At 43.2% G+C, this 27,719-nt stretch overlaps 1 protein-coding gene and 1 pseudogene across 1 annotated transcript; one reads left to right on the forward strand and one right to left on the reverse strand.

The window, feature by feature from the left end:
* Positions 1-444: 444 nt before the first annotated feature.
* Positions 445-27,719, reverse strand: CETP (cholesteryl ester transfer protein). The gene is made up of 16 exons (XM_027869532.1): positions 27,510-27,719; positions 26,386-26,500; positions 25,049-25,183; positions 23,005-23,075; positions 22,426-22,513; positions 20,917-20,986; positions 20,448-20,508; positions 17,758-17,849; positions 16,159-16,338; positions 11,230-11,280; positions 8,046-8,213; positions 5,298-5,365; positions 4,527-4,569; positions 3,581-3,650; positions 2,714-2,799; positions 445-1,946 (listed from the first exon to the last, which is right to left on the reverse strand). The coding sequence occupies exons 1-16, from the start codon at positions 27,628-27,630 to the stop codon at positions 1,872-1,874; spliced, it is 1,494 nt and encodes a 497-aa protein (XP_027725333.1). The 5' UTR covers positions 27,631-27,719; the 3' UTR covers positions 445-1,871.
* Positions 11,304-12,655, forward strand: LOC114048599 (annotated as a pseudogene).

The following is a 27,719-nucleotide window of genomic DNA, read 5'->3' on the forward strand; positions in this document are numbered from 1 at the left end:
GAACAGTGGATAGAACACCTACCATGAAGTCAGGAGGACCTGAATTCAAATCTGGCCTCAGCTACTTATTAGCTGTGTAACCCTGGACAAGTTACTTAACCCTGATTGCCTCAAAAAACTATAGGAGGCAGTGTTGTACAGTAGAAAAAACCTTAACTCAGAGAACCTGGGTTCATATCCTACCTCTGATATGACTTTGAGTAAGTCACTTAATTTCCTTTGATCTCAGTTTTTTCATCTGTAAATTGAGGGGGTTGGACTAAAGAGCTAAGGTCTATGACCCAAGGAAGAGGAACTCTCCTGGAGTCTTCTAAACCATCCCACTCCTTGCTCAGTAGCCTAGAGGCAATGCCCTACTTAGCCCAGGACTATAGGTGATTGAGGCCCTACACAGGCCTCTAGGGGTGGGATATTCATTGGAAGATGTCTTTATGTTCCATGAGCTTTGTTGTACATTCTATTTGCTTTCCTACAAAACGTTGACTTTCCTTTTTTTGAGCTTTGTGGGAAGTCAGTGACAACACATTAGGTGGGATCATATAGTATTTTCCAGATCATTGGCAGGGGAGAAGGGTGGGGGTGGGTCCTATGAATCAGAGAAGTGAGAATATTCCCAAAGTGTGCCTGGTCCCTTGTGAGAGGCTCTGACCCGAGAGTTAGATAAACTGAAGCTAGATTATAAAAGACTTTGAATGCCAAGCTGAGGATGCCAAATAAGAATTTGGACTTTATCTCATGGGCATGTGCCATTGGCAGTTCTCAAACAGAGGAGTGACATGACCAGAGTAGTCTTTTAGGGAGATAAATTTGGCAAGTGATGGTATACTAAAGGGGGCGCGAAAGGGTCAACAATCCCTTTAAACCACATCAAACCAACCAACAAATCGCTGCTCCTTATTGTCCTGGCTTTTGAGAATAGCAGAATATAAGAGCTAGAAAGGGCCTTAGAGATAACCTAGTCTGATCTTTTCATTTTACAGATGAATAGACTGAAGCTCAAAGAGGAGAAATGATCTTAGAATATAGACTTTTAGGCTATAAGAGCTGAGAACAGTCTTCGAGATCATCTTGTCTAATTTTCTTATTTTGTAGGAAAGAAATGTGAGGCCCACAGAAGCAAACTCACAGGCCAAAGGTCACACAGCAAGTGTGTGGTAGAGGGGGATTAGGTAGCCCTTATGCTTTAGGATTCAGCCACAGCTCTAATTTCAGACTCTGATTGTAGGAAACCCCCAAACCATGGTGGTGGCTACCATATGACCCCAGCACTGGGGGAGGGAAGGTATAAGGAAATCTTACAATGAAGGGGACTTGTCTTGTAGAAGTTAACAGGGTTGGAGGAAGTGCCACGAAAGCAGAAACCATTAGGGACCACAAGAAAAACCCATGAAGGACAAAGAGGGAGGAGTCCAACTACCTCATGGTTTTTAGACAGAAATAGACACCTCCATCTTCCCCAGTCTCCCACTAAAGAGGAAGAGTAACTCACAGCTTTAATGACATTGACTAATACCAATAGGAGCTTGTGAGGGCTTCTGGCTTACTTGTAGAGTAGGGGTAAGAATTGGGGAGGGAGGTGAGAAGACAGCAAATACCACCGGTGTTCTTTCTTATTTTCTTGGCCTTATTTTCTTGTAGGCAAGGGGGACCAAACAATGAGAATACTAATGAGAATAATTAGAATAATAACAGCTTTGCAGATTTACAAAGCAATTTGGACCCATGAGCTCATCTGATGCTCCCAACAACCTTGTGAGGTGCCTCAGTGAAAGTGTTCATGGTTATCCCCATTTGATAGGTGAGGAGACTAAGGCAACCTTCCCCAATCTCCCTTTGGTTCAGTTGGCCAGGCAGCCCTCTTTGGCTCTCTTTTAGATGATGGTTTGGAGGAAATCTTGTAGCAGATGCTGGGGGAATCCAAAGTCCATCTGGAGGACCAAGTAACCCTGAGGAAAAAAAAGGGAAATAGGTGATGGGGGTGGGGAATAGAGGTCATAAGATGAAAGATTTAGACCTGAAAGGAACCTCAACAATCATCTGGTCCATCTCTCTCATTTTATAGATGAGGAAACTGAGGCTCAGAGACCTAGAGTGACTTGCCCTTCGTATTGTATCAGAGGTGGGATTTGAGCCCAGGTCCTCTGACCCCAGAGCCAGTGCTCTTTCAGTTTTTGCCTAGGCCCTCCTGTCAATCCTCTATAGGTGCTCTCCCCCATGTCCTCCCCCCATAGGCTGGAAGTTTCCTGTAGATCTCAGAATCATAAAGGTGCCACAGATCCTTTGAGTATTGCCATACTGAAGTGAAGGGCAGGGCAATGTTCCCTTAATAGTTTGAACAAATTCCCAGGATGCTCAGAGTTTTCAGGAGAGCTATCCTTCTTTCCTCTACTCCTCACGAGGAAAAAATGTATAGCTTACTCCACAGACTACCAGGGAAGTACCCAAGTACTTCTCTGGGACCATCCTACCCTGGGACAGAGAAGTATAAAAAATCAGTGAGATGATGAATGTGATTAGAAGCTAAAAGGAATCTTCAAGGTCACCTGTGCCCACTCCCCTCTCTTCACTCCACCTCCATTTTACAGATGAAGTAAGAGAGGTCCAAGGAACTTGAGTGCCCTACCCAAGGTCATATGAGTAGTAAATCAGATCCCCTGGGCCTATGGGATTTAGGAAAGCACATGGAGACCTTGATCCCCATCTCTTTACTCACCTGTTTGGTGAGAACTTCCGGATTAATGATATCAAAGAGGTCTAGGCCTTTACTGTTCAACAGTGTTGTGAGTGCTGGCTCCAGCCCTAGGGAGAGAATAGGGAGGAATTCAATGTGGTGGGTCCTTGGGACCCTAGAATGCACAGCAACAGGACATCACATGGTAGATGAACACTAGTCCCATTGTACACAGAGGAAAAGCAAGATTTTGAGGGCTGAAGGAGCCCAGTCTAGGTGATACCATTCAGGAATAGGACTGACCTGGTTATCAGAGGGTTTCCTTCTCCAGTAGAAAACCCCTTCAGAGCCCTGAGATGTGTGCCTCCCTCATCAGAGGCTCCTTAACTACTCTGGCAATAAGTCATAGGGTCACAATCCTCAGCATCCATCCAGGCCAGGGGCGGGGAACTTGTGGCCTGGAGGCCACATGTGGCCCTCTAGTTCTCCAACTGTAGCCCTTTGATTGAATCCAAACTTCACAGAAGAAATCCCCTTAATAAAAGGATTTGTTTTCCAACTTCAAGTTTGGATTCAACTAAAGGGCCGCACTTGAGGACTTAGAGGGCCACTTGTGGCCTCCAGGCCACAGGCTCCCCACTCCTGATCTAGGCCAACTCCCTTATTTGTTCAGATGAGGAAACAGGAAACATGCCCAGGAAGGTTGAGTGATTTGACCAAGGTCACATAAATAATGAACATCAGGGTAGAAGAGGAGCCCAGGTGCTCCGACTCTACATCCTCGGCTCCTTCCCCATCCCAGGCAGCTTAGAGACTCTGCACTTCTTTCTCAACCTTTCTCTTTGGCCTGGGAGTGCAAACCCAACAAGCTCCTTCCAGTTCCTCCCTGCCCCCTGCGAGGACACTTACGGGAGATGATCACAGGCATGCCCACCATGGTTGTAAGGATCTTCAGGAAGTCCTGGATTGACTCTTGGCTCTGCCAAATGGAGAAATCACAAGTGAGAGAGTCCCAAGGTAGGGATAGAACTAATCCAGATGCATGGATCTTCCAAATTCCTAGGGAAGGAAGAAGGCCTGGGTGTACATACTTCTTCCTCACAATTTCTCATCAATCTGAATGGCTGCCAGTTTATTAAACCTTCAAGGGTCCTATTCATTTTTATCACCCAGCCCACTCATTCTCTTCCTTCCCCCTTAACTATTCCCCGTATAATAAAAGCAGCTGACACCTATACAGGGTGCAAAGTGCTTTGCATAAATTATCATTTGGTTTTCGCAAAAGTGCATACCATGAGTATTATTATGGAGTGATTTGCCCAGGGTCACACATTTGTTAAGTGTCAGAGATGAGATCTGAACCCAGGTCTTCTTAACAAGGTCCAGCATTCTTTCTATTAAGCCAGGCTGCCTCTCCTGTAACACCTGTCCTCTCCCCACCTTATCCTCCTCCCCCATTTGTGCAGGTGTTTTATACTTTTCAAAACACATTCAGAGTGATTCTTTCATTAACCCTTAGGTAGGGTTGAGGTTGATCCTTCCCCATCCCAGAAATGGAATGAATGAATGAATGAATGAAGTGACTTTGCCCAAGGTCAGACAGTAAGTTAGAATGGAACTGGAAGACAGCTCACATATCCTGTTCAACTGCCATTATACTAAGACATAGGCACTCTCCTCACAAATATGGATCATCATATTGAGTGATTCATTAATATAGGGCACAAAAAGAGGCAAAAAGCTAATTTCCTTTGGGCTCAATGCCTGGTTTCTTTCTCTAGGCCCTAGACATGAGGATACCTGCATGGCAGAGTTAAGCACTTTCTTTTTCTGTCTTCTTCCAGGGTCAACCTACCATAGATAATGTAGCAACAGAACGGAAAGATTTGTGCTGAATCCTGTGGAAACAGACAAGAGGGAAGTGTTGACCTTCCATGGCTCGCTGCTTCCCAGCCTGCCTGTCAGGGCCTCCATACGCTGGCCCCCAGCCTACCCTGCCAACCTGCTCCGTAGCCCCCTCCAGAACACACTATTCACTGCAGTCAGATCAGTCTCCTTGCTATCCCTTCCACACACCATGAATGCATCTTCTTGGACACTGTTCTCTTTCCACCATCCTCACTCATCTCTTTCTTCCTTGCACTTTTACTGTCTATACCCTTTATTGGGTACTTAGAACTTTCATTTTTAGATTAGCCATCTCATTAGCATAAAAAACACCCAACTCCCTTAGCTAATGCAATTAGCAACTCTTTTGCAACCTTTAGTCTTAGAGAGCTGCTTGGGATACTGAGAGGTCAAATAATTTGCGCAGGATCACACAGTCAAATTTGTCTAAAACAAGCCTGGAACCTGGGTCTTCCTGACTGGAGGCAGGCACTCTATTCATTATACCATACTTCCTTTCACTCAGCACCTTGTAAATTATGTCTCAACTCTCTTTCCCTTTAAGGAAGGGATTACATTTCCTCCTGCATCCCAAGGAACATCTGCCACAGGACTGGGCGTACAGAAGGCTCTCAGTTTAAATTCACTTAAGTAATTATTAAATTAATTAAAGGGATGGACTTAAATTAAAGGGATCTTCTACTCCATTACCCTCCCCTCCTCACTTTGTGGGACCTACTGGAAATCAGAGAGGCTTAGAATCAGTTTCTTCTCTTCGTAGGATGCCTGAATGACAGTCACAACATCCTGGGGAGAAAAATCCAAAGACTCAGGTCCTGTCTGTGTCTGCATCCCACATTTGATGGTTAACACTCAAATTCCAGGCCCACAAGCATCATTTCTCCCCCCCGCCCAGTCCCCACCCCACTTAATAGTATTTTATTTTTTCCAATTACATGTAAAGATAATTTTCAAGATTTTGAGTTCCAAATTTTTTTCTCCCTCCCTACTCTCCCTCCTCCCCAAGATGACAAGCAATCTGATATAGGTTATACATGTACAATCCTATTACACATATTTCCACATTAGTCATGTTGTGACAGAAGAATCAGAACAAAAGGGAAAAACTGTGGGAAATAAAAAAAAGAAAATAGCGTGCTTCGACCACAAGAACATTTTGCCAAGGGTTTCCTTCATTCTTCTTCTGTCTCTGGAAAGATCCTGGGGCTTTTTCAGAGCCAAACACTCTCCCTCTACTCACTGATCTGCCTTCATCTCATTGACAATAGTCCTTATTTAGCTCCTTGTCCCTTACAGAAGACCGAGCTATATAGAGCAGCCTCTGACTCGTCCATTGTCTCAGGGGTGGGTTATAGGATTTTTAGAGCCAAGGCGCCTTAGATGGCAATAGCTGATATTTACATGATACTTTAACATTGTCAAATGTCATTATCTCATTTGAACTAAACATCATTTAGTCTAAGCCTCTCATATTATGGATTAGACTCAGAGATAGGGAATGACTTGGCCAGGATCACTCAGGTATTGAGCAAATGTTCTGAATCATTTTTATAATATGGATCCCTTTGGCTGTCTAGTGAAGCCTATGGGCACTTTCTCAGAATAATTTTTTTTAACATATAAAATAAAATGCATAGAATTACAAAAGAAACTAATTACACTGAAATAATGTTATCAAAATATATTTTTTAAAAGTTCATGACCCCAGGTTAAGAATCCCTACTAAAAAGAATAATTTAGAGAGAAGGATGTCCCAGGGATCTTGCGAATGCTTTTCCAAATCCTACATTTTATCAAATATTCTCCTCTTTGTCTCAAGTAGAGTGCAAGCTCTCAGAGTAGAGACTCATTTTTACCTTTGTAAGTTCATTGCCTATTACATAGTAGGTACTTAACAAATGTTTCTTGCTTGATTATCCTAGCTCAGAGCTGGCTACATTGAAGACGTGGCTGACACAATCATAGCTGTACAAGCAAAAATACAGACTGAACCAGCTATGGAGCAGGGGGTTTCAGGTTTCTTCTGGGTCCTTCCTTTCTGATGGGATGGGTACTTTCTGTCCTGGTAGTGGTTGTCTTGAGTTGCCTCATAAGCAACCAAATGTTTAAAGATAGATAAGAAGGTTATGGAACTAAGTGCTCTAGGGAAAGGAATCATAATATTACTATTATGGCCTCTAGCACATTGGGTGAACCCCTTGTGATGAACTTAAGGAAGGATAGGATGGGCAGACATGGATGGGTTATGATCTGCATTATTGGGAGGGGACTCCCAAATGAAGTAGATCTGTTTCATTCAATTAATTCATTAAATAAACATTTAAGTGCCTACTATGTGCTAGATTCTAAGTGCTAGGGATACAAAAAGAGGCAAAAGACTGCCCTCGAGGAGTTTACAATCTAATGGGGGAGATAATATGCAAACAAATCTTAACAAAGCAAGTTTGGGTATTTAAGTATAAAAAGTGACATTTATATAGTGCTTTAATTTTTGCAAAGGGCTTTACATAGGTAGCAAGGGAAATCAATTTGTAATGAACAAAAATAAGCACCAGCTACTGGTAGGTGCAGGGCATTCTAGTACACAGAGAATGAAAAGGTCTCAACTTGAAAGGAACTGACATTCGAATTGGGGAGACAATATGGAGATGTCAATATATGCAGAATTGACCCACCTTCTGCCAGAGCAGTGAGGGACTTAAAATGCAGAGTGGGACATACATTTTTGGACATGACCAATGTAGGAATTTGATTTGCTAGACTAGGCACATTTGTTAGAAGGATTTTCTTTTTTTTTTCTTTTTTATTATTGTTCAGTTGGGGTAAGGGAGGGAAGAGGGAGGAAGAGAATATAAATACTCGTAAAAAATAAAAATAGAAGAATGAACTTGGGGGGAAATGTACATATATACACATATGTATGTGTATGTGTATATGTATGTATATATATAAATACAAATATGTATATATATATAAATGTAAATATATATATATATATATATATATATATAGTGAATCAATGTAAACTTATACTAAGTACCTAAATACAAGGTAGTTTGGGAAAGGTAGTTATCATTGTGTTACAAAGAAAGAAACCAGAGGGAAAAGGGCTTGCCCAGGTCACATGGCTCATTAGTAGCAGAGCTAGGATCAGAACCCTGGTCTCTGGATTCCCTGTCCAGTGCTCTTTGCATATCGCACTTGGGACAAAAGCCAAGGGAGAAAACCTTTGGCTTGGGCACATCCGATATGAGCAGTCTCTTGGCACCCAGGGCAACCCCAGAGCTCGGGTTACTTTCTACAGGCAGAAGGTGTGTGTGCTAATGGTATTGTACTTACCTAGGGCAGGGGGAGTTAGGCCTGGACTCTCAGAATTAGAGAGGGGAGTCAAGGATGTTTGCAACTGAAACCGGGGCCCAAGGCTACAATCTGGTGACATCTGGGAACCAGAATGTATCGCACCCACCTCTTCAAAAGAGAATGCCACAGTAGGAGCCTGGTCCTGGTGCAGGAGTTGGATTTCCACACTTACAGAGGACTTCACTACAGTACCCTCCAGCGTGCAGGTTATGAGGGGGGCAGTCAGGCTTTGAACCACCACCTGAGAGTCACTGATGGAGGAAATCTGAAAAATCTGCAAGAGACATGAGCCCCACCCCCACCCCCACGCCAGAGACAGAGGTCAGGAGCCTGGAAGGGTTGATACCCCTGCTCTTCCAGGACAGAGATAAGAACCTTTATTTAGCAACAGCTAGTTGGGCTCTATGATTGATAGTATATAGAATAAACTGTATGACTGATGTACTAGATTTCTTGCTGTTCTTGTACATGACACTTCATTGTCCAATTCTGTGCCTTTTCACTTGCTGTCTTTTGTGGCTAGAAGGTTCTCCTTTCTCACTTCCAAATCCTAGCTTCCTTGGCCCCTTTCAAGATTCAGTTCAAATCTGACCTCTTGCAAGACTTTCATGGCATCTTTCCCACCTCATCAGTCCTTATCCCCTACCCTTGCCCAGTGCTATTACTTCCCATTTACACTCTATATATCTTGTATATTTATAAAAGTTGTTTACATATTGTGTATATTATGTACATATAGATAATAATTATTATAACTAGCATTTATATAGCACCTACTATGTGCTGTGTACTGTGCTAAGCACTTTATGGATATTATCTCATTTTATCTTCACAACAAGAATGGAAGGTAGATGCTATTATTATCCCCTTTTTACAGATGGAGAGATTGAGGCAAACAGAGGTTAAGTGACTTGCCCGAGATTACACAAGTAGTAAGTTTCTGAGGCTGTGTTTACACGTTGTCTTTGCCATTCGAATGTGAATTCCTCGAGAACAGGGACCATGTTTTTGCTGTGATTTGTGGACCAGAACTTGGCACAGTGCCTGGCACATAGTAAGTTCTTCATAAATGCTTTTTGACTAATACACACACAGGCTTTTAGGGTACCTGCTGCGGTGGTAATTGGTGTCTTTCACTAAGGACTAGATCTCCTTAGCAGCCCTGCCTTGATGGTACCTCTGATCTCATCAGTACTCAGAGGATTGACAGAGCCAGAGCTGGACATCCTGGCATTTGGGACAGATTCATTTGAGGGAGGCTAGAATTCATGATGTGGGCAATCAGCTCTCAGCCTGCCCATCCTGGAAGGGGCTGCTATGCTACCCCTTCCCCCAGACTGAATGTGGAACAGAGAAGCATGTTCCCTACCCTGGAACATGTCTCTGGAGGATTCAAGGTCTTAGAATGCTCTTATTCCTGAGAAGAATGTGCTAAGAGGCCTCTGAAATAAAATGAGCTTCAGAGAAATATATCCTTTCTTTTAAAGAAGGCGGAGCCCTAAAGAGCCTTTCTCATATGGTTGGAAAGTGATCAAGAGGACTACACCCTTGCCCACCACTGGTGCCTAAGTAGCCCAGGAGCTGACTCCACCCTCTGCCTGAGGTGGCATGCAATCTGAATAAGCAGCATCTCTTTATCAGACCATATTCTCAGCTGTTCCTTGTGCCAACACTGATCTGCCAGGGCCCTGGTATCTGCCTTCTCTTTCCCTCCTTGGATAGAGGGAAACCACATGATAGAAACATGCTTTGCCCAAATGTCAGTGCCCTGGTTTAAAGGACCAAGCACCCCACCCTAGTTACAGCTTTGATGGCAGTCAGAAAATAATGATATTAAGTGACACATATGTGTATATATATATGCATGTACATATCTATATCTATATAATACTTTAAGGTTTGAAATTTATTTCACATACATTATTTCTTCTGAGGTAACTAATGAGTCTAAAAGGGATAGGACTCATGATCTGGGCCTTATCAGCCCTGGGCTCTGGCTCACTGGTTTAATCACTTGATTAAAATGATCATGACATGGCCAATGTAGAAATATGTTTTACTTAACTATGCACATTTGTTACAAGTGTCTTGTTTTTCATGTCTTTTTTTTTCCCAATGAGGAGAGGAGGTGGCAAGGAGAGAAAATAGATTTTTGCTAATTGAAAAAAAAAAGGGAACTAAAAATACAAATGGCCTGAAAAAAAACCCAAAACTTGACAACCACGTACTCTGAGCCCTTGAAGACCCCTGGTTCCAGAAAAAATTTGTTTTTGAGTGACTGTGAGTTGGGTTCCAAAGAAGATGTGGGTGTTCTTGGCAAGGTTTGCCCTAGGAAAGGCAGTTAGCTAATTAGCTTCCTGGCTGCCTCTGCACAACCTGCTAGTACTGGGCAGACACCCATTAATAACAATACTGTTAATTTTCAAAAGGAGGAAGCTAGGTGACGCAGTGTACCAATAGAGTACGTGGCCTAGAGTCAGGAATTCAAATGTGGCCTCAGACACATACTAGCTCTGTGACCTTGGGAAAGTTATTTAACCTTATTTGCCTCAGTTTCCTCATCTGTAAAATGAGCTAGAGAAGGAAATGGCAAACCACTGCAGTATTCTTGCTAAGAAAACCCCCCAAACGGGCCACAAAGAGTCAGAAACAACTGAACAACAACAATAAATTGTCAATTATCCACAATTGGATTACCTACTTTATGAATTCTGTTATTGCCAATAATCCCCCCCAAGCTGGCTCCATTTAATTCTCTAGCATGTTCCTGCCTCTCATCAGTGGGTTTATAAGTAACTTAAGTTGCCCAAAATTAGAGAGGTAAATCAATAGCCAAAGAAAAATTCCTAATGTAACCAAAACTAAATAGAAATGGCTAGGATTGTGCATCATTTGGAATCCTCTGCATTTCCCAGTGCCTGGCTAGCACTGCATCCAAGATACTGAAAAAAAATGCTTGTTCATTGATTGATTGATTGCAGTGGAAATTTGGATGGTGGGTGGAAGGGTTATTAACTCAAAGTAATTTCACCTGACTTTGAAAGATGGTAAGCAATCCAGAGTCATATAAACAACTTTAGGGGATCCACTCTTTAGGGGAGGGTCTGAGGCTGCAGGGCCCTCTGTCATCCCCATGGAATAGGTTTTCTCTACCCTGACCTAGCCCAACCATGGGGATGAGGGAATAAAGGGAGTTCCTAGGACTAGCCCTGGAGTGGGATGTATCACATGGTTTTAAAGATCTCCAAATCCACCCCCCCCCAATACACCCCATCAAATAGTGAAGTTACCTTCTGCAAGATGCCTTGGGTGGTATCCAGGCCTTTGTTCTCCAGCAACGCCTACAAAATAGAATAGAATGTGGATGGGAGGGGATGTCTTGGGGAGGAAGCAGTCTGATGGAAAGAGCATTTGTAAGGAATTACTTTCTTAAACCCAGGAACTATATGAACACAATTACGAAACACTTTTTACATAAATAAAGTCAGATCTAAATAATTGGAAAAACATCAGTTGCTTACGGGTAGGTCAAGCTAATATAATAAAAATGACAATTCTACCTAAGCTAATTTACTTATTCAGTGCCATACCAATCAAACTACCAAAAGATTATTTTATAGAGTTAGAAAAAATAATAACAAGATTCATTTGGAATAACAAAAAGTCCAGAATATCAAGGGAACTAATGAAAAGAAATGCAGAGGAAGGTGGCCTAGCCATTCCAGACCTTAAATTGTATTATAAAGTAGCAATCATCAAAACTGCTGGGTACTGGCTAAGAAATAGAGTGGTGGGGGCAGCTAGGTGGCGCAGTGGATAGATCACCGGCCTTGAAGTCAGGAGGACCTGAGTCCAAATCCGACCTCAGACCAAACACTTGACACTTACTAGCTGTGTGACCCTGGGCAAGTCACTTAACCGCAATTGCCTTAAAAAAAAAAAAGAAAAAGAGTGATGGATCAGTGGAATAGGGTTAAGTATGCAAGACAGTAGTCAGTGACTATAGTAATCTATTATTTGATAAACCCAAAGATCCCAGCTTCTGGGATAAGAACTCACTCTTTGACAAAATCTGCTGGGAAAACTGGAAAAGACTATGGCAGAAACTAGGCATAGATCAAAATCTCACAACATATACCAAAATAAAGTCAAAATGGATTCATGATTCAGACATAAAGGCTGATACTGTAAGCAAACTGGGAGAGCAAGTTATAGTTATAGTAATATATGCATTTAGTCTTTCAAAAAACACTTCTTGTCTTTTGACTTCTTGCAAGGACGGAGCAACGTGCTTGGCATGCTATCGACAACCTGAGTCCCTTGTGGTTTCTTCTTGCTCTTTTGGTGCTGTTCCCTCTGTTTAGGAGGGCCTTGAGCCATTTTTTGGTTTGCAGCTTTCAGCAAACTGTTGAAAGGCAGAAACACCAAGATAGGCTGCCTAATTTTCATGATAAGTATGGCACCCCGATATTGCTAAGTGGAGCCACTTTCTGTCTTGCCATTTGGGCACATGCAGCGACACAAATTGGAATCGAATGGAACCTGTCCCCTGTTGGCAGAGTTGTCCCAAAAGATTGGAGAAGCCAGTAAAAGGAGAAATTCCTTTTCATCAAAGCTGGCATCATTCTGGATTGTTCCAAAATTAACATATGAAGTAAAGGTAGTCTGTTATCAACTGTAACGTGGCATTATTAATGTAATAAAATGCACTTGAAATCTTAAAAAAAAAAACACTTCTTAAGTGCCTTGTATTTACCAGGCCCTGCACTAGGTACTGGGAATACTCAGACAAAAATGAAACAGTCTCTGGGGGCAGCTAGGTGGTGCAGAGGATAGAGAATGTGTCCTGGAGTTAGGAGGACCTGAGTTCAAATCTGGCCTCAGTCACTTGACACTTACTAACTGTGTGACCCTTGGCAAGTCACTTAACCCCATTGCCTACCAAAAAAACTAAACAAAAAACTAAACCAAAAGAAAAAAAAAAGAAGAAGAAAGGAAACAGTCTCTGCCTTCAAGGAGCTTGCATTCTATTAGGGGAAAACAATATATATTTAGAAAATAGGCACAAAATATATATTAAGTCCAAAGAGCTTACATTCTATTAGGGGAAAACTCTTTCTCCATATGTAAATATATATATATATATATATATGTATGTATAATTGTGTATATATACATATATACACACATATGTATGTATGTGTATACATATATATGTATGTGTACATATAGAGAGAAAGAGAGAAAAAATAAACAAAATATATATTAAATGACTTCGTAGGGAGCATTAGCAACTTAGGGGATCAAGAAAGGCTTCCTGTAAGAGGAGGGACTTGAGCTGAATTTTGAAAGAAGCTAGAGATTTTCTGGTGTTGAAGAAGGAGTGCATCCTGGTAATAGGGGACAGTCTGTGCAAAGGCATGGAGATTGGAGTTTTAATTTTGAGCTTGAGACGCCTCTGGTATACCCAACTGGAGACGTCCAATAGACAATTGGTGATACAGGATCAGAGTTCAGGAGAGGTCCTGAAGCTGGCTGCCTGCATAGATCTGGAAGTTGTCTGCATGGAGGAGAGAGTTGGACCAGTGGGAGCAGATGAGATTCCCCCAAGAGTGTGTAGAGAAAGAAGAGAAGAGGGCTCCAAACAGAACACTGGAATACACCCATATATGGGGTGGGGGAGGCGTAGTGGGGAGGGAGATGAGGACGAAGATGATGCTCTAGCAAAGGAGTCTGAAAAGGACTCAGACAGGTAGAGACAGAGAGAGCTGTGTAAGGAAAACCAGGGAAGACGAGCGTGTCGAGGAGAAGATAGTCAATAATATCAAATGTTGCTCCTGAATCCAGTGATTAATAGATCTTTGGTAACCTTGGAGAGAATGGTTTCAGCTGGGTGGTGGGGAGGGAAGCCAGATTGCAAGGGGCTGAGAAGTGAGTGGGAGGTGTGAGAAAGTGGAGGCAACGACTGTAGGAAGCTTTTTCTAAGAGTTTGGATGTAAAAAGGAAGAGAAAGGCAGGACGGGAGCTTGAGAGGACAGTTGGATCATATAAAGGGGCTTCTGTGGGGTTAGGGAAGCATCTTTATAAGCAACAGGGAAGGAGGCCCTAGATAAGGAGAGATTGGAAATCAGGGACAGAGAGGAAATAATAGAAAGGAAAACTCCTGGATGAAATAGGGATCAAGCACATAAGTGGAGGGGTTGGATTGGCAGGGGGAAGGGCCACCTCTTTAACCTGAGATTGGAACAAAGAAGAATTAAGTGAGGAGGGGCTAATGTAGAGATAGACTGAGCCTAGAGGTGAAGAGAAGAGAGAGCTTATGGTACATGGTCTCATTTTTTTTTTAGTGAAATTATAATAGCGGTATTAACAATTAATTCACCTTTCTCTAGTACTTTAAGACTCACAAAATTCTTTCTTCACAACAACCCTGTGAGGGGTTAGAAATATTGTAACCTGCATTTTTTACGGACAAAGTAATGCAGATAGAGAGAAGTGAAGGAACTTCTCCAAGGTCACTCAGCTATTTAAGCATTAGAACCAGGATTTGAACATAGATTTCTCTTAACTCCAGATCCAGTGCTTTTTCTACAATACTATGCTTCCTAGGAGTGGAAAGAACCCAGAACTAGAAGTCAGAAACCTGAATTCCAGTCACCCAACTTCTCTGTGGCTTAGTTTCATCATCTGTAAAATAGGTTCAATAATCCTTGCCCCACCTCCCATTGTCCTTCTCTGGACCCTTTCCAGATTATTGAAGTCCTTCCTAAAACACTGTGACTAGAATTGACCAAAGTATTAGAGATATGGTCTACCAATGCAGTGAATAGAGTGCTGAACCTGGAATTAAGAAGACCTGGGGTTAATTCAAATCTGGCCTTAGACGCTTACTAGCTGTGTGACCCTGGGTGAGTCACTTAGTCTCTGTCTGCCTCAGTTTCCTCATCTTCAAAATGGGATAATACTAATACCTTCCTACTAGAGTTGTTGTGAGGAAAAATGATATATTATTAATAAATGCTAGCTGTTGCTGCTACTGTGACTATCGCTACTATTACTACTACTACCACTACCACTGCTACTATTACTACAACCACTACTGAAGAGTACAGAAGTATTATGACCTCATTAATTCAGACACCACCAATATTACTCAATTTTTGCAGCCCAAGATTGCATTAGCTTCTTAAATGGAAAATATATATATATATGTATGTATGTATGTATGTATGTATGCATATTTGCTTTTTTGGCTGCTGCGTCATACTGTGGATTCCTTTTGATCTTGCATTCCACTGAAACTCCCAGCTCTTTTTCAGATAAACTGCTCTCTGGCCATGCCTCACCTCTCATATTTGTGAAGTTTGTTTTTTTGAACCCAAGTATAAGACTAGTCTTGCTAAATTTCACCTTCTTACACTTGGCCCAGCATTCTAGACTATCAAGGTCATTTTGAATCTTGACACTGTCATCCGATAAGTTAGAGCTATATCTCCCAGCTTTACTTCAATGGCAAATTTGGGAGGTATTCCATCTATGGCTTTACTTAAATCATTGATAAAAATGTTCAACAGGGCAGAGCCAAGCTCAGGTACATGTCTTTGTACAGCTACAGTGGGTGGCCCTTTTGAAAGCTGGTGTGAGGGGGACCTCAGATCAGAGGACAATCATTTCATATCAGAAGTCTTAAGGATCAAGGGAAAGGACTGGCCCTATGATTTCATTGATACAGGCAACACTCAGGAGGAAAAATTCTTCTACCAAAGCAGGCCAACACCTTTCCAATTTACAGCCTTAAAAAATTGCCCAGAGCCCTGAGAGATCAGGCTGCTTGCCCAATGAATATGTGTTAGAGGCATGACTCAACCTAGCTCTGTGGCTAATACTCTAACCACTATTCGCCACTGTCTTTCAGGGTCTTACAACATATAATTATTAATCCTTAAGGAGATTTTGTTTGAGCTGGGTTTTTATCTGAATGGCCACTTATTGGGACTGTTGCAGGAGAGATTTACGTTCAAGGACAGCTGGTTGAGGTACTTTGAAGGTCCCTTCCAACCCTGAGATTCGATGATTCTAGAATAAGATATTATTCTATCCAAATATTCTATCTGAAGCCAATTAGAGTGCCTGCAAGTTTTTCCACAGCTATCATTCTCAATTCGGGCATAGGTGGGTGTTATACCTTCCCCCAGACACAGAAGCCCATCCCTTCTGACCTTGAACTCATCTCCTGTCAGGGTCAACATTAGTCTCTTGTCCAGGAAGGCTGCCTTTGCCAGGGAGCTCAAGACTTTATCAGAAAACCAAAAGTACAGCATTCGGGAGTCACCCAGGAGGTTTGGGGTGTAGGTAGAGTCCTGAAAGCTTGAGGACTGGTTCTTGTAGGTCAGGAAACCCTAGAGAAAAAAATCAGAGGAAGGTGAGAGAATTCCAGAACTTTGTTTTGTCAAATTATTGGCAACTGTTTAGTAGATTCACCAATCTTCCTATTCACTGGACAATGTTAATTCTCTCTGTCCTCCAGCATGTCATATACCCTCTGTGCCTTGACATTAGTTGTCTCACACGCAAAGAACAGAGATTGGTTTTAATGTCAGCAGCATGGCCATTTTCACTGTTCAGCAGTGAGAAGATTTAGATTTAGAATACCTTGGTTCAAACCTACTGCTACTCACTACCTTGTGACCTTGGGCAAGCTGCTTTACCTCTCTGGTCCTCAGTTTTGTCATCTGCAAAGCAGGTAAGGGCAGTGGACTAGATGACTCCAGAAGTTCCTTCCAGCACTAAATCTATGACCCTGTGATCAGCCCAGAGAAGTCAGAGAAAATTACACAGGGCGATCTTCTGTCTTGCTCAAATCTTATCATGTATCCCCAAACCCCAGAAACAAATATTATCCTCCAAGAAAGATATCTGTAGGGTCAGAATCAGAGTCACAGAATTTTAGAGTTTAGAAGGGACCTCATTAGCCATTTTGTCCAACCCATAATTCAAAAAGAATCCTTACCTCAGTATACCCACTAAACAGGCATCCAATCTCTACTTAAGACTTTCAACGAGGTCCTCATCCACCACTTCCTGAGGCAGCCCTTTCCGCTTTGGGAAAAACCCTCATTGTTAGGATGCTTTTACTCACTACCAACTTAAATTTGTTCTTTGCTAGCTTCTCCCTATAGCTACTGGATTATCCTATGCCAGAGTTTCCCCCCACCCCTCAAACGCCCCTCCCCCTTAGCATGGCTAGTCAATTGGTTGGACTTGACTTGCAGATGGAGAAGGAGTTTGACCTCTGCCCTAATTCAGTGGTGATAGTTAAGAAACAAATCGGGCAGAGGCTGTAGGAAGACTTTGGACAGCTGTTCCCAAGAGAACTCTTACTGAGCTCCAAAACAGACATCGGGAAAGAGCCCTACAGAGTGTAAAGCAAGTGTGGTCTTTGGCCACAAACTGGGTTCCATGGGAAGGGGCCTAGGTGTGTATCATAGGATTTAGAGTTGGAAGGCACCTTATAAATAATCCATTCCAGCTCTTTCACTTTATAAATGAGGACTAGAGAAATGAAATGAATGGCCCAAGGTCTCATGTATAGCAAACTGCAGTAACAGGATTGGAAGCCAGGTTGTCTGACTTCAAATGTAGTGCTCTTTCCATTAAATCCAATTTTCTCCCTGGATGCTATTGGCTTAAGAGATATCCAGTGGGAGTTCAGAATGATGAATGAGGAGAGTGGGGGTAGAATAAAGAATTCTGGTTTATCCTAGGCCCAGCCCCTTCAGAAACCCCACCTATAAATGTCTTCCCTGACTCATTCCAACCTTGTGATGTGACTCCAGGTAGCTGCCTTTGATTACTGGGGTTCTGGTCAGGGAGATGTCCACACCAATGTCTCCATCTGTGAGGAAGTTGGCTGAAAGGAGGAAAATCAGGAGCTAGCTTAAGAATCCTAAATGCCCCTCTTGGCATTTTCTTCTCTACCTCAACTATATCTACCCCTACCCCAGCCATTACATATAGAAGCATGGGGAGGCGACAGGACTGTGGGATTTGGAGACCTGGTCTCAAGACACCAAGATTCTATCCCCATTTCAATTATGATTTAGGGAGAAAAATGACCTCATTTTTGGCCTCAGATATCACCTACATTCCCCTTTTTCCTACCCCAACAAAATGTATCCAGGTCAGGACCTGTTTTTCCCCGTGGGTAAAGGGGCATTTGATTAGAGGGGGAATAAAATTTACATTGTCTGCACTTTCCCCAGTGATTAAGGAGGGTGTGGCGATGGCCAGTGTGGATTTTTCCTTTCTCAAAACAGTCTCCCTCCAAACTTCCCAGTCCTTGTCCATGGTACTAGCATTCTCCCAGTCACTCAGGCTCAGAATCTTGGGATCCTGTTTAATTCTTCCCTCTCTTCACACCTCTGTATTTTGTTAAAGCCCAAGCATGACAAGCCATGAGTCATTTCCCTAGATCCCCAGGTTTTGGGTTTTTTTTTGGTTTTTTTTTTTTTGGTGGGGGGGGAGGAAATGCATGAAGGCCCACTCAAGGCCCAGCTTATATCTTCCCTTCTCTATGAAGTCTCTCCTTGCTCTATTTCTCACTGAGCTCTCCTGTTTCTGGACTTCTGAAGCACTTATAGTCTGTATCCCTCACTGACAACTGACCAATGACATCTGTCTTGTTTCATAAGTTAATTTTCCCCCATTGAGGGAAAGGATTATGTCTTATACTTAGGACCAAAGATCTAGCTCTGGAAGATACCTCACAGAGATCATCTGGTCTAATCTTTTTATTTTATGGAGAGTGAAAATAAAGTCCAGAGAGGTTAAGTACTTTGCACCAAATCACCCAGGCAGTATTCTTAGCAGCCCTAATGCCTAGCACAGCACTGGTCACAGAATAGATCTTTCACAGATATTTGCTGCTATTGCTAATGATAACAAGAAAGGTCTAGCTCAAATCCTTATCCACCTCAGCCTGCAGGTATCTCTCTTTCTAACCTCCTATAGCTGTTATTATCTGTGCCTCTTCCATGATATTTACATATCCTACACTGATCCTTGGGTGATTCTTGTACTCTTTTTTTTGTGTGTGTGAGGCAAATGGGGTTAAGTGACTTGCCCAGGGTCACACAGTTAGTAAGTGTCAAGTGGTGTCTGGTCTGAGACAGGATTTGAACTCAGGTCCTCCTGACTCCAGGACTGGTGCTCTATCCACTGTGCCACCTAACTGCCCCAATTCTTGCACTCTTTAACTAGATAGGGGCACTATCTTTTTTAGCCCCTCATTGTATCTAGGACTGCTACCAATCTGCATAATGGCTATTTGGTAATACTTACTGACTTAATTTGAATAAGAATCTTCAGTGCAAGAGAGAGCATTTTCTGGAACCAGAGCCACACTAGCATGAGGCAGGTGAGGCTTTCCCCACAAGCAACAACAAGGGGGTAGGGGGTGTCCTTCTTCATGAATGGGCATGCTTTCATGATTCGTTCCAAAGACAGCTAGAGTCCTTATGCTTTGCCTTGTGCCTTCCCTAGAGGAAGAGGGCACAATGCGCTTTAGGACTCTCTGGGGGAGAGGCAATTCCTTCCTAGCAGTGTGACTGCTCTGGATACTCTCATGCTACTGCCCACCATTTTGTTGGATTGTGTTGGGTACCACCACAGCCACCTCCCCCCATCAGGCTGTCCTCTGTCCTACAATCTCCCTTCCCTTTTCCCCACCAATGAATTTGCCCTAGGTATAATCTCTCATAGTTACAACTCTATCTGGAAGTCTCCAAACCTACTACCAGAGCACAGAGGCAGAAATTAATTCAATCTATATCTAAGTGGCAAAGTGGATAAAGTGCTGAGCCTGGAATCAGGAAAACCTGTATTCAAATCCAGCCTCAGATACTTACTAGCTGTGTGACTTTGGGCAACCCACTTAATCTCTGTTTGCCTTAGTTTCTTCAAAATATGGGGACAATAATAGCATCTACCTCCCAGGATTGTTTTGAGGATCAAGTGAGATAATCTTTGTAAAATACTTACATGCCTGTCACATAGTAGTTGCTATATAAATGCTAGCTAATTACTATTGCTACTGCTACTATTACCACCACCACTACTACTACTACTACTACTACTACTACTACTACCACTACTACGACCACCACCACCACAATTAAACTGCTATCTCTGTGGTTCAGAAGTTCAGTCACTTAGGTCCTCCAGGTAACACTCAGAAGGCCCGGATACCATCCTTTGACCTACTAGTTGGGCTACTTGGCACAAATCCCTGGAGCACTCCATTAGAGTCCTCCTGCCAAGCTGATACAGACCCACTAATGACTCTTCTTTGGATCTAGCCATTCAACTGGTTTTAAATCCATTCAATTGAACTACTGCTTAGCATATCTCTTTCCAGATACAAATCCTATGATCAATTATTTGTGAAGAAAGAAGATGCAAAAGGTCAGAAGGAAAACAGAAGGAGGGTTTAAAAGAAGCCACATTTTACCTGCTTTGTCCTGGACAAAATTGGCCATGATGTTGGCAAGAACACTGATTTCCTTACATACCTGAGGAATGAGAGGCAAGAGACAAAGGGAGATTTAGGGGGTGCAGACTGGAGAAAGGGCTTCTTTCAAATCCCTGGTGTCATCATAGCTGACTGAATCCTCCCTCCCTTTTAGGTCTCAGACCCATCAGGTACTTCCACTACCCGGCAATGAGATGTGGGTCAAACCAAGTGAACCCAAGGAACAAGTATGAGGAGTCAGCCCTATTCCTTCAGAGGCCAATAGCATCTGTATTCAGGGACCTGGAGGAATCTGCTCTGTGGGCCCTTTTTCAAAGTGAAGGAACATCAATGGCCCAAATCACCTGACACTGTGCTCCATAGCCTAGTGTCTAGGGACAGAGCCTTGTCAGCTCAAAGGAGGGCATTCTGGTGAAGGATCATCTTGCCTCTATAGAAAACTCCTTACCTGCCCTTTCAGGATCAACTTCAAAGTGAAAGAGATGAAGTCTGTAAACAGTTTTTCAATCCAGCCTGGTCTGTTGGATGTAGAAAAGCATCTGGTTTTTAATTCATTCACAGTAGGAGGAAATCCTCCAATTATGTCTCCGGTCAGAGTCATAACTCAAGTGGAGTAACTAGGGCTTTGACCCAGGCACTGAAATCTAAGGAAGCATTCCTGCATGCTACAGTCTGGAGACTAGCCTCATCTAGAGGTTCTCCACCAGTATCATTGGGGTTAAAGGGAAAGATTACCCAGGGTTAAGGATCACTAGTGGTGGAAATTTGGTGAGAATAGTAATAACCACCAGTGTATGAGCAGGGTGATATATAGAGGGATGGGGTAAATTGGAAGTATCAGTGAGAAGCAAGGCCCATGTCTACTCTTCCTCCTCCTGGCTCACTATGTCTGGAGCCATGAAAGAAGGTAATATAGTACTGAGATGGGAAGAATAGCCAGGAATGGGTGTCTTCTTGGGGAAACTAGGTTTACATGAAAGCAAATAGATGAAAGAGAGTGGGAAGAAAGACAAAGGGCAGTTTGTAATCAATGGAACAGGTGACAATGAAATGGAAAGGTAGAGCAGCATAGGGGCTCCAGAGATGCTGAACTGAGGGGAAGGGGCCTGAAGGAACAAGGAATGATAGCAGGAAAAGGGAGTTTTGCTTATGCAGCCTATAACTCACATCAAAGGGATCTGAAGAGAAAAAGAATCCACAAGCCCTTTCTAGACCTTCTTCAACTGAATTTTCACTAGATGCCGAATTCCTGCTTATAGCTCTTACAAATCCTATGTAAGATCATAGATTTAGAGCTAGAAAGGACTCCTGAGGCCATCTGGTCTAGCTTCCTCATTTTACAGGTGAGGAAACAGTTTCAGAGAGGTGGTGACTTACCCAAAGTTATACAGATAACATGTGGCAGGACTTTTGACTCCAAAGCCAGTGTTCTTTCCACTTTAACACCACTGGGGCCCTGATCCTAAAAAGCTCTATCTATATGCAATCACATGATTACATGAAATATATGACTGTAACATGGCTCTACGTGAGTCCACAACTATACTATGTCTATATATATTGTGTGTAGATAATTATATATATATATATAGTGTGTGTGTATATATATATATATATATATATGTTGTCTACACGTAGTTGTAGACTCACGTAGACCCATGTCTATGTGGGTCACACATATGCATATATATAATTTTTTTTTAAAATGAGAGTAAGGAGGGACCTCAGCACCCAGAATATCAGAGCTGGGAAGGACCTCAGAACACAGGATGTCAGAGGGGTGTCAGGACACAGGATATCAGAGTGGGGGGGGGGCTCAGCACCCAGAATATCAGAGCTGGAAAAGACCTTAGAACACGGGATGTCAGAGGGGTGTTAGGACATAGGATATCAGAATGGGGGGAGGCTCCAGACACAGAATGGCAGAGCTGGTTCCTGGGGTGAGGGAAGCACTTACTGTTTTTCTCCATGAAGACGCAGGAGCAGCTTGTGGAAAGACAAAGAGCAGTCGGAGGTGTCTGCCTGCACACGCCCTGCATTGCAATCTGTTCTCCAAAAATAAGCCCCAGTTATAAAGAGCCTAGGCCAGCAGGGGGAGCCAAAGCACTGCCTCTCTAGGCCATGGCAGCTCACCAGCTGGGCAATGGATTTGGGTGACGTAGGGGGTAGCACATGTGCCCTGTGTGCAGTCTCTCCCTTCCTGGGATGGGAGTAAGGGCCCACTGAGATTGCAAAGGAAGAGCTGATCCTTTGTGCTCATTATGTGACAATTCCATGTTTCACAACAACCCTATGATCAAGGTTAGACCTTATTCCCACATGACTGATAAGGAAAGTGAAATGACTAACTCAGGGTTACCTAGCTAGCAAGTGATAGAGCTGAGGACAGAACCCAGGTGTCCCAATTCCCAAGTTCACCCCCAAGGAGCTGCTTCAGACTCCTAGGGCTGAGTAAATTCCAGATGCCAAGACCAGACCCATGGGAGAGGTGCAAGGCCCAAGTCACAAGGCATGGCTCAGTACTGTGCTTACTTACTCAGCTGGGTATTGATCTGGAGGTCAAGTGAAGCGTCAATTTCAAAGTCAACAGACCGATGAACTTCCAGTCTAACAAGGAAGATTAATAAGGAAAGTTAAGACACTAAAACACACTTCTCTGGCTCCATGGCACCAGAAGACTCAGCCCTTCTCAGCTTAAAGGACCCGGGGGGTCCACTCTACCACCAACCTCCTTCACCACAGCAAAGCAATGCATTCCTGGCAGGAGAAATTCTGAATGACAAACTCTAAGTCCCCATGAGCTCCTATTATAAAACAGGAGATATGGCACAGGACCCAAGGAGTGGGAGACCTGCCAAATGTGCGACCCTTAGCAAGCTAACTGAGCTGAGCTGCAGGGACTCCAGAGCTGATCAGTCAGAGATCACATCAGATCCTTGCAGAGGTGTAACTGGCAGAGAGTGTCTAGGGCTTTGTCCTGTGGTACAGACAGCTAGAGAGGGCACTTCCCTCTGAGGCAGTGTGGGGAAGAAGTAAGTGCGAGAGCACACACACACACACACACACACACACACACACACACGCCCCTCAAAGGTCTGAATCCTACAGACATACCCTGCATCCAGCTTTAGCAGACTGCCTTCACACTGCCTGGTTTGGGAGCCACGCTATAGGGCGCACCAGGAAGCAATGGCAAAGGCAGTATGCACTCACCTTGGGACGTCCCAGGGTCTATGTCTCCCCTCCACTCTGAATTTGTCCCAGGTTCTAGAATTCCCTGACATAGCCAGGAATCTTTTCTCCAAATCCTTTAAGTTTGAATTTTCAAGTAATATAATTTATTTCCATCTATATCCTTGCCATGCTTCTGGGATTTGGTATAAAGAATTGTTGTAAAACGAAGAATACCCACAGAGAAGCTTTAAGCATTACCTGGGACAACTGGAGACAACTGATTGCTCAACTGAAAACGCTCTTCTACAAGGTATTTGCCTGAAGGTATGTGGGATTATGGAACCCAGGCCATCAGAGAAGAAAGGTACCTTGGAGAGAATCTAGGGCCATTGGTTTCCAAAGTGGGTGATACTGCCAGCTAGGGGGCGCTGGAATGACCCAGGGAGGCAGTAGCTGCCTCCAGTGCCATTGGGGGAGGGGGTGCGCATTAAATAAAAATAAAGGGGAGGTAGAAGCATAAGGAAAGAGAAGAAAATTTTGAAAAAGCATTCATACACGTTTCATCTGTTGTTTAACAGAGTTAAACTCACGGTGATTCCATTATTTTCCAAATAAACACACAAAATACAAGTTATAACTGACCAGTGGTCAAGTCCGACAACAGGTCTTAACAAGCAAGTGTTGGCAGGTAGGCAAATGTGTCATGCATTGTTGGGAAGTCCAGCATGCATCGGCAGGAATTTGTGCGTGTAATAACTTGTTTACAATACGATACTATATAATTATATGATATAATATTGCATCATCAAAATTTCAATGCAGGAAAAATTCCCACAAATTTACAATAAATTATTAAATTTAAGATGCATCTTTTTTTAAATTATATATATATATTTGCTTTTTGGTGAGGCAATTGGGGTTAAGTGACTTGCCCAGAGTCACACAGCTAGTAAGTATTATGTGTCTGAGGACAGATTTGAATTCAGGTCCTCCTGAATCCAGGGCCGGTGCTCTATCCACTACACCACCTAGCTGCCCCTAAATTGTATTTTTTTTTGAAATGACACAAATTAAAAAACAAAACATTAAAGGGTTAAAGAAAGTAGATTTCCAGGGGAATACAGATTAATTTTTTTAAAAGGGGGCAGTAGGCCAAATAAGTTTGGGAACCTCTGATCTAGACCAATAGCCCCAATTTGCAGATGAAAAAACTGAGGCCTACAGGAGAGAAATGCCTTGCTCAACCTCATGCAGCAAGTTGGAACTCAGTCAATCAATAAATATTTATTAAGCACCTACTATGTGCCAGACACAATGCTATGCTACATGCTAGGAGTATAAAGACAGTCCCTGCCATCAAGGAGTTAGGTCTCTTAGCTCAAGAAAGCACTTGAAAGGATACTTACAACCATCTCCCATTGTAGTCATATTGGAGGGTCCCTTTGAAGATCACAGACACATTCTGAATTGCAATGTCTATGCTCTTATCTTTCTTCAGCTCCGCTTGGCTGCTGAAGATGGACAGGTTGCTGATCTGAATGCTGGGAGAGGAAACAGAGATCAGACCTTGTGCCGTTGGGCATGGGGGTGAAACAGGCTCCAGAGCAGAAACAGAGCAGAAGAGGCGTCCCCAGTCACCACTACTCACTAACTACTACTTACACTACTATTACCCTAGTGTAAGCACTAGGGACTGAAATGTCATTTGCACCAGGAACTTCCCTCCACTGGAAATTGGAGGAAGATTTCCTCCAATGCCAGTAGGCACCTGCTCTGTAATGTATGGTCTTAGGAGATTTTATTTTCCCGGGGTCATGTAGGAAGATGAGTAATTGGGAGAACTTGAACCCAGGTCTTCCTAGCTTTGAGGCCAGCTCTTTATCCATTAAGCCACTCTTAGAACATGGAATGTCAGAGGGAAAAGAGACCTCCAATATCATCTCGACCCCAATTCTCTCATTGGAGAGTTGGGAAATGGGCTCACAGAGTTACTAAGGTCAAAACATCAAACATTTCCATGTAGATACATGAATACTGAGATGTATTTATTATTAATTCTTTTTCGAGCAGACCTCTAATTTCATTGGGATAGGGGACATACCATGAGGAAATTTTCTCCCCCCAGGTAGACAGTCAATTATTCTGTAACTCAGTCTTTGAGAAGTGCCAGGGATAACAAGAACTTAACTTATCCAGAGTCACAGAGCCAGCATGTGTCAAAGAAGGGACCTAAACCTGGCTTTTTCTGGCTTTCTCTGGCTTTTTCTGGTTCCAAGGCCAGCTCTCTATTCACTATACTATTCTGCCTTTCATAAATCAATAAGTTTTACCTAATTAAACTATGAGGCAAATGTAATGGTTCACATTGAATGTGCTTATGATGCATTAGTTTGAATAAAAATGCCATGTATTTATACAGTGCTACAAAATGTTTCCCCTTGCTTTCAGAGCTGTGACTTCATGCAGGTGGGGATATTTGCTTGATTAGAGTGTAACACCCCATGTCTAGACAGGATGGTGTGTCTAGGAGGGCTTCTTCTCCAGTGCAGTGAGAACAGGGAGAAAGTGGTCAGAAAACCTAGCTTGTAGTCTGGCTGTGCCCCTGACTCTATGTGATCTTGGGCAAGTGACTCCCAGGCTGTCCTTTTCCCACAATCTTGGCCCTGAATGTATATGATAGGGAATGAGAAATGGGAAAGAGGGCAAAGAGTAACCTGGTTTTTCACCAAGCCCCTAGACTCACTTGTATAGGCCATAGTTGACTTTGCCCAGGAACAATATAACTCTCTCTCCCTTGATGTCAGGATACGTGGCACGCTGGAATGCCTTCTGAATCATTTGCGTGGTTTCTTGGTTCACTAGAAATGGAAGTAAATGTGACCATGAGACTTCCTATGGCACCCCTCAAACACCTACATTTAAATCCTTTGCTAAAAATTTCTATGGGTTTAAGAAGGTTGCCAAAGTGATAGGATTGACCTTTAATCCTAGCAATATAGAATGATATCTAACTTTGATGATAGCCTGAGCATCTGATTTTTACCACAGGCTAACCTGTCTTACCTTGGTCATAGTTGTTCAGTTGTTTTAGCTGTATCTGATGCTCTGTGACCCCATTTGGAGTTTTCTTGGCAGAGATACTGGAGTGGTTTGTCATTTCCTTCTCCAGCTCATTTTACAGATGAGGAAACTGAGGCAACAGGGTTAAATTGACTTGCCCAAGGTCATACATACATAATAAGTATCTGAGGCCAGATATTAACTCAGGAAGATGTGTCTTCCTGGCTCCAGGCCATTGTGCCACCCAGCTGCCCCTAGTCATAGACTTGCTCCCAAACCTTGGCCATAAATAGCTCTCCTAAAACTGGATATAAGGTGATCTAGGGGTCATTGGTGTAATATTTTCCCTCTTGGGGCAAGTTTCCCCTCCTGGTTCTGCTTGTCCGTGGTTGGTAACAAAGTGAGTCTGAATTTTCTAAGCATACACTTGCTAGCATCTGCCAGTGATGCAAGGGAGGCCAGGTGGGGGTAGTCAAGTTGAAATTAAAATAGCTGCCTGGGATAAGCCAAGTGTGGCTAATGGAGAGTTATTGTGGTATAATTTGGGGTCTACACCACAAACCTGAAGAGGACTGATACGCTTAAGACCCACCTCCACCCCCCATTCTGTTTGTATGTCTTAATCCATGCATAAAAATCCATCTTTGAAATGGGCTCACATGTTAGCAGTCAGTTTGGCTGAGAAGAGGAAGAAAAGCCAACATGTCCCTCCTGGGCGGGCTGCTCAGCTCAGAGGGTCAGAGGGCTTGTCCCAACTCTGAAGAGCACCACTTCTTCCCCAGGGAGGGACCCGCAGTTGAAACTTACACACCAAGATGGCTGGTCTGGTGATCCTGCATACGATGCCAGTCTGGGAGGAGGATGACTGCCCTTTGCAAGCCTCAGTGGTGCCCAGCAGGGCCAGTGAGAGAAGAACAGTCACCAGCATGGTTCTTGGGGCCCAGGGGAGAGAGTGGTTAGCTGTCCAGAGCCTCCAGTGATTCTTATACTCCAGAAGACAGGAGGCAGGACTGACGT

This window comes from Vombatus ursinus, unplaced genomic scaffold (assembly GCF_900497805.2).
Source record: "Vombatus ursinus unplaced genomic scaffold, bare-nosed wombat genome assembly UNPS02014793.1, whole genome shotgun sequence".
Lineage (NCBI taxonomy): Eukaryota > Metazoa > Chordata > Mammalia > Diprotodontia > Vombatidae > Vombatus > Vombatus ursinus.

Excerpts from the sequence above, each read along its gene's own strand:
- CETP (XM_027869532.1), bottom strand. The coding sequence starts at position 27,630 with ATGCTGGTGACTGTTCTTCTCTCACTGGCCCTGCTGGGCACCACTGAG. Across the intron at positions 26,501-27,509 it reads CAGACCAGCCATCTTGGTGT|TGAACCAAGAAACCACGCAA; the intron begins GTAAGTTTCAAC and ends TTCCATTTCTAG. Across the intron at positions 22,514-23,004 it reads CCAGATCAATACCCAGCTGA|ATTGCAATGCAGGGCGTGTG; the intron begins GTAAGTAAGCAC and ends TTTGGAGAACAG.